The sequence below is a fragment of the Fukomys damarensis genome, unplaced genomic scaffold (genome assembly GCF_012274545.1).
Source record: "Fukomys damarensis isolate Sample0158 unplaced genomic scaffold, DMR_v1.0_HiC HiC_scaffold_14, whole genome shotgun sequence".
NCBI lineage: Eukaryota > Metazoa > Chordata > Mammalia > Rodentia > Bathyergidae > Fukomys > Fukomys damarensis.
The window spans coordinates 43,125,825-43,133,230 of NW_022900926.1; the positions used below are offsets into that span (position 1 = coordinate 43,125,825).

At 38.0% G+C, this 7,406-nt stretch overlaps 1 protein-coding gene across 1 annotated transcript in view; it reads left to right on the forward strand.

Moving 5' to 3' along the window:
* The window catches only part of Sod2 (superoxide dismutase 2), an 11,465-nt gene extending 5,636 nt beyond the window's left edge, over nucleotides 1–5,829 (forward strand). Inside the window, exons 3-5 of the mRNA XM_010631073.3 lie at nucleotides 170–286; nucleotides 2,435–2,614; nucleotides 4,423–5,829. Coding sequence (XP_010629375.1) covers nucleotides 170–286; nucleotides 2,435–2,614; nucleotides 4,423–4,568 — 443 coding nt within the window. The 3' untranslated portion in view covers nucleotides 4,569–5,829. The remainder of the gene's footprint in view (nucleotides 1–169; nucleotides 287–2,434; nucleotides 2,615–4,422) is intronic.
* Nucleotides 5,830–7,406: the final 1,577 nt, after the last annotated feature.

Genomic DNA, 7,406 nt, shown 5'->3' on the forward strand with positions numbered 1-7,406 from the left:
TGTCTTGCTATAATTCAGGCTGGCCTTGAACTCAGTTTATACCCAGGCTGGCCTCACACTTGCAGTGATCCTCCTGCCTCAGCATCCCAAGTGCAGGGGTTATGTATGCCATCGTGCCTGTCCAAGACTTAAGAATTTTTAAAAATGTGTTTGCATTTCAATATTTCAGGAGATGTTACGACTCAGATAGCTCTTCAGCCTGCACTGAGATTCAATGGTGGAGGTCACATCAATCACAGTATTTTCTGGACGAACCTGAGCCCTAATGGTGGTGGAGAACCCAAAGGTTAGTATATGTCAGTACCCTTTGTAAATTTTGTGCACAATGGAAATGGTTGTTGATTTTCTTTTTCTTTTTTTTCATCTTTCTTTGGGAGGTTGCTGGGAGCAAATAAATGTAGGATCTCCTGCATGTCAAGCTCTTACTGTACCACTGAATTATATCCCCAGCAGATTGTAATTTTCTTAGTAAGGCATCTAACAAAGTGGTAACTTTTGAAGGGAAAGAGTAGGAATGGAGAATGCATTCAGGGACTTACATTATCAGGCTTTACATACACACATACAGAACCATCTCATGGTTTAAATTTTTTTTTTCCTGTACCAGGAATCAAACTCAGGACTTTGTGTTTGCCAGGCAGGTGTGACGCTGCTGAACTAAACCCTGGCCTGGTCATATTTTAATTATTAAGGAAAGAACCTAGGCATCATGGGACATGCCTATAATACAGCACTTGGGAAGCTGAGGCAGGAGGATCACTGTGAGTTTGAGGCCACCCTGGTCTGTATAGTGAGTTCAGAGCCAGCCTGAACTACAAAGTAAGACCCTATCTCAAAAACCAAAAGAAAAAAAAATATGAAGGAAAGACTGAGCAGCCTAGTTTTTAGAAAAGATGAACTTTATATTTATTAGCCTCAGGAACTCTGGGATATGATACTTAACCATCTGTGCTGTTTATGAGATAAAGGGTTAATAATGGGGCTGTTTTCAGAATTACATGTAAAGTGCATAGACTACTGCATTTTATATTATTTTCCTGATTAAAAGTCATTTGTTGCACACCTGTAATCCTAGCACTTTGCAGGCTGAATAGGAGGATGGTGACTTTGAGGTCAGCCTGAGCTACATAGCAAGTTTCAGGCCAGCTAGAGATACCTGCTCCAGAAAATTAGGTTTCCAGGTATTTTTTAAAAAAGCGTAGGTAATGAGGGGTATACAGACCAGTTGGTGTAGTTCATTGCTGTTTGTTGTGTGACTTCCTGTGTAACTTGTGGAGGTTCAAGGGACTTCAACTGTCCTCCTTTCCCCAGGGATGATGTGGGGCATGAATACAGCTCTACTACCTTGCTTCTGGGCTCCTTGCACATAACCTAAATTTCTGTGGTTTTATTGTCTGTTTTTAATCAGTATTATTCAAGCATCCCATCTAATGCCCTGGAAATAGCAATTTCCTTTAAAGTAATATTAAATGGGGAAATAAGTCTAAGAAACTGGATAATTTATTCTTTGTGAGTGAGGTCTTTGGACTATACATAATACTTTTGAGGTTTTGTTAATGACCACGATATCAGATCTGCCCATATTCAACCAGTGGTTTTGGCATTCTCTCCCATTTTGCATTATCTGTACCACTTGATTCCCTGGTTGTGCTCATAAAAGATGACTACTTTTCAGTTTGTAGTATAAGAGGAGTGAGGTTTTTGACCCACTGATTTAGTTAGTATGCTCAATCTAGAATTAATTCTATATTGCTGCAGAATACAAAGATTATAGCTTTTTTTTTTCCTTTATGTTCCAGTGCTGGGAGTCAAACCCAGGGCCTGTACCTGCGAGGCAAATGCTTTACCACTGGGCTACAATTAGAGCTCTTAAAGTATATACTCTTAGTTCAGTAACAGAAAAGAAAATGACCCTTTTAAAGTCAAATATGGTCGAGATAGCCTTGTAGAACTGAACAACTGTAACTTTTGGAGCGGGTGCTTAGCAGGGATTGAACTCAGGACTTTGGGCTTGCAAGGCTGGCACAGTGCTGCTGAACTAAATCCCTGGATCAAACAACTATAACTTTTTATTTCCAAATGAGGACATAGATAAGTTGGGTAGAAGTCAAAGTAAAAATTTCTGTTGAAGGAAAAAATAAAAGGAAGCCAATGGAAAATATTACTTCTTTACTGATGAAAATAGCACAGTGAGTGAAGAAATCTTTAGCTTCCTTAGAAACACATGAATTAAAACTGAAACCTCAGGTACTGGTGTTGGGCAGGAGGAATACAAGTATTGGATTATATGTACATATGTACATATTGGATTATATGTATCTTTTGTATGATGTCCAGTTTCTTGGGCCATATATCAGGGATATTTTCTTATATGTAATAGAATATTTTATCATAATTGTTGAAATCTGTTTGATTTTTTGATATTTTAAAATAGGGGAATTATTGGAAGCCATCAAGCGTGACTTTGGTTCCTTTGACAAGTTTAAGGAGAAGCTGACAGCTGTGTCCATTGGCGTCCAAGGCTCTGGGTGGGGCTGGCTTGGTTTCAATAAGGAGCAGAGGTGCTTACAAATTGCTTCCTGTTCTAATCAGGATCCGCTGCAAGGAACAACAGGTTAGATTTGAAAATTATTGTTCATTTCATTTGGAAGATGTGGTTTACTATAAAGCATTTAGATAGAAGTAAGAAAAAGTAGCAATGTTTAAACTTACCCCAAACTTGTAATAGCCTGAGCACATCTTAACAGATAATACCCTGAGTCTTGTCTAAGTAAAATGCTGTAAAAGTCCTTGATGTTTTGTAAGATAAGCACAGGTAATTTTGTAGATAACATCAACAAAAGTGTTTTAATCATAAAGCTATGTTGCTCTACAGAGAATTAACATCAGTTTAAATAATTCTGTGGACTAAAATAAAAAATTAAAACTAGGTAAACAAGAGCAAGGAAAAGAAGTAGAAGCTGAGCCTGACTTCAGAACTTGTATTCTTCCTCTCTTTGCTGAGCTCTTCTGGTTAAACTGAGATTAGAATTAAAATTTCTAGACTTCTGCCTTTCTGGTTTTCTTTGGTATATGAAAATATTTGGCTTAGAAACTCCAAAACAGGCTCAGCAAATTTTGTATTTCTGTGGAGCCTTATTGAATTAGAACTCTTTATAAAATGCCACTGAAGAGTGTAGGAAGTAGAGTCATAAGTCAGAGGCGGTTAGCTGGGCCACTGATCTCTGGTACAGTGAATTTAAAGCAGTACCTTTAAGTACTGGGCACCAGCAGTTCTTTGCCACCCTTCCCACCTGTACCCATGACTTAAGATTCTTCCTTATACAACTCATTTTGCTACATATATTCCTAATTTGCCAGAATCTAAACAGTCCTTTGGGAAAGTGAGATGCCATAAGAATCTACAAAAGATTTATGAGCACCCACTGCTGTAGAGACAGATGTATCTCCTAAGGTACTTGATGTAAAGACTGTGATTTCTATGGGAATCCCAGCTACCTTTGCCTCGTGAAGAAAGCCCACTGGAATGACAAGTCATACCTTTTTTCTTTCTTTCTGGTACCGGGGTTCAAACTCAGGACCTTGTGCCTGTGAGGCAAGCATGGCATGGCGCCACTGAGCTAAATCTCCAGCCCCATGACAAGTCATATAACTTTTAAATATGGAAAAAAGTGTTCAAATACTTTATTAATAATAAATTATTAGTGATATCCATCACAATTGGTGAAGATATCCTGGTTGAGAATTGTTTTCATAGGAGTTTGAGAGTTTAAAAAAATGTTTTATAGGTACAGCTAAATTTTTTATTTATACTATTTATGAAAACAGTCTCTTTAGTCCTATGTAGCATTCCTTGTTAATTTACTCTTTTTGGGGGTGGGGAGGGTACCAGTGATCAAACTCAGGTCCTTACACTTGCGAGGTAGGCGGCAGAACTACTGAGCTAAATCCCTGGCCCAATTTACTCTTTTTACTGGTGCCTTATAAGTGGTGCATATACTCTAAAAAATTAGCCTTGGAAGAAGAGTAGATTCCTTTGGGAAGAGATACTCAAGGCCTCAGCCACTCCACAGATGGTATTCCTTTACGGTGGGCTCTGAGGCCTTTGGGGCGGAAGGGGGAGTAGAAATTGGCTCTTGGTTCATTCTACTGCTATTTTAAGAACAGCTATTAAAATATTGCAGTGGTTTTCCTGAGTCTCTTTTAAATATTTTTACTGTCACATTTTTTTCCCAAAGTATAGTCTAAAATCTCTTTATAGGAATATTGTTAAGCAGATTTGCTGTTACGTAAGGAACAGAATGGATGAGTTTGTTATAAAGGATAATTTTGTGTGTAAGGACTAGTAAAAGTTTTAAATCAAGAAGCTGCAGTGCTTTATATTGAAATTTAAAGTTTTTACTTTTTTCTTTTTTCTGATAGGTCTTATTCCACTGCTGGGGATTGATGTATGGGAGCATGCTTATTACCTTCAGTATAAAAACGTTCGACCTGATTATCTAAAAGCTATTTGGAATGTGATCAACTGGGAGAATGTAACTGAAAGATACGTGGCTTGTAAAAAGTAAATCATTATCAGTATACTGAGTGTTAAGCTCTTTATGACTATTACAACTATTTTTATAATAGTATAGAGTACTGCAATATACTACTATATTATAGCATTTATTGATGTTGCTTATTCACATGTTTGATAATTTACTGTTATGAATAATTTCTTATTTCCAAATTTTGTTATTAAGCAACTTTGAAGATAGTACTTTGTGTGATTTAGTCTTGATTAAACATTTTTTTCAGAGAGCTACAATTGCTAGGTTATTATATCATTATAAAATCTTTAAAAATATTCCAGACAGTTTTGGGGTCTATAGGGAAGCCTTTGTAATCCTATTTTGTTATAGATACAGAAAAATCTAATCTTTTCCCCCAGGTGGTTAACGGTAAAATAGAAAATTGAATATTTCCCTTTACTGTTGAAGAGTGCTCTTTTTGTAAGTTTCTGTCTAGTGGCACTTCAGTAGATGTGACTCAGTAGGCTTTATTGTGGTCACATGTGCATGCAGTTAATGCCATTTTTGTCATTCAAAAACATGAAACTTGTGGCTGGGAAAGTAGCTCATTGGAAAAGCTGTTTCTTGCTATGCACAAAACTCTGGGTTTGATCCTCAACACTGTAGATAAATCACTCTAAAAAACCAGTGTAACTTGATTGTTAGTTGGGAATTGCTTTACCATGAGGAGGTAATTATGCATTTGGATTTTTCTAGAGACAGAAGCATAATTTCATGTGAATTTTGTCCTTAATGTAGAAATATGTATTGTATAAAAATGTTCAGGAGGGACAAATGAGGGCCTGAAGATTGGTAACATCAACAATGTGGGGGCTGGGGATTTAGCTCAGTGGTGCTGTACTTGCCTCTAAAGTACAGGGTCCTGAGTTTGATCCCTGGTACTGGGGGAAAAAAAAACAGTGGGGATTGTGCCACAAGGCATTCTGCTGGGCACTTCCCCTGCTTTTAGGGCCATTACTATGCGTCCCTCTCATGAAAACTGGGCCTGGGCCAGATACCCCCTTCCCAGTAGATACTTGTCTCTGGATGATGTCAGCAGTGTGTGTCCCTCAGAACATTATTTTCAAAGATATGTTGTTGATTTTTTCTGTCCTTTGTGATATTTTTGTTTTCTTTTAAAGAACTTATAGCCACTGTAGAAGCATTGTATTGTTTTTCAATAAAGGAAAAATGTCTGTAATACAGTATTTCAGATTATGTTCCTTTGCAGTTTTTGCACACCAGACTGTTCACTGTTTCAACGTAGTAGATGTTCTTTTTGTATTTGGCTTACCATTGTCCTGCATTTCCCATGTTGACTCATCATTGAAGCTCTTCCAATGTGATGTTCTGCCTGACTGTGGCCCCAAAGTGATGAGGCCAGGTTTTTCATGGACTAATAATACCTCTGAAATCATGAAACAAAATAAGTCCTCCTTTAAATTGTTTTTCTCAGGTATTTTGTCAAGGCAAATGGAAAACTGACAAGCATATTGGGTTTGGTTCTAAAGTTTCAACAAATCAAACAGAACCTTTTGAGCTTTGGCAGGGATTTAAGATTTGCACCAAGTGTAATAGAAGAAGGAGGTAAATTCACCGAGGGATTTAGATAAGGTACTTTCCTTGTACAAGGCACTGAGAGATTGTGTGAAATAATTGAAAGAAAAGTAGTTCCTTTTATTAAAGAAGGAAAAGTCAGTAAAACAATCAAAATGTAATTATTTTCAGCAACTCCAACCCCCTCCTCACATATATACCAAATTAATTATTTTTCAAACACACCAGGCATTTTCATATCTAGTATTTCTGCATAGTCATTCTAAGTATCTCTGAAAATTCAGCTTCTCCTGAATTTGCAGATCTCTCCAGTGAGAGTTAATCCCTTCTTTTGCAACTGGACTATTTTATTGTATCCTATTTGATTGTGCATACTCCAAAAACAGATATTATATCTTACCCTTTGATTAAAATTTCTCAATACTTGTATCTTGTTTTGAATCTTCTCAGTGCTTTACCCAGACCCTTACCCATAACAAGAATGTAATTTTGGAGGCTGGGAATTTAGCCCAGTGGTTCTGCCGCCTGCCTTGCAAGCGCAAGGTCCCGAGTTCAATCCCCAATACCAAAAATAAAAATAATAAAAAAAAGAATGTAATTGTTTTTTCCTTTTGTGGAGCTACAGTCCCAAGACCCTGCCCTTCTATTTTTAATACAGGGTCTTGCTAAGCTGCTCAGCTTGGGCTCAAACCTGTGACCCACCTGCCTCAGTGTCCCAGAGGGCTGGGATTACAGGCATGCACCACCATGCCTGCCCTAATTTGCTTTTATCCAGTAGAGTGATGATAAACCTTCTAGAGCTTTTAATGATTAAAAAATAGCTGTGACAAACATGCCATAGATTTGCCACCACTCTATGACTAGACTGTGAGCCACCTGAGAGACGAAATGGGATCTTTTTATCCACTGTAACTCTAGCAGTACCTGTCTTATGGGAGGTACTTAAACTCTTGTAGGGGAAATTTGTGACCAGAATGAGCAGACTTGGATTCACTTGGCTCTCTGCCATTTGCTCAGTTATGGCTTATGTCTAGATTCCTCCAAAGCCTCACACAGTCATAAGTGGGGCTTTTCAGAGGTGACTGGATCAGGGTGTGTAATGCTGGGATTAAGGGCATCCTAAATTAGTTAACTGATTGATTTAGCATAGTTCTGAGTGTGGATAATGGGAAAGCCTACCTGGGGTATGGGTGGCATTACCTGAAAGGCAAGTGGCCTGAAAGGGATAAAAGGGAGAAGCAAGCTGCTGCTGCCACCGCCACTGCTCTTGCTGTTTGCTACTTGTTGCTTCCTGCCTGC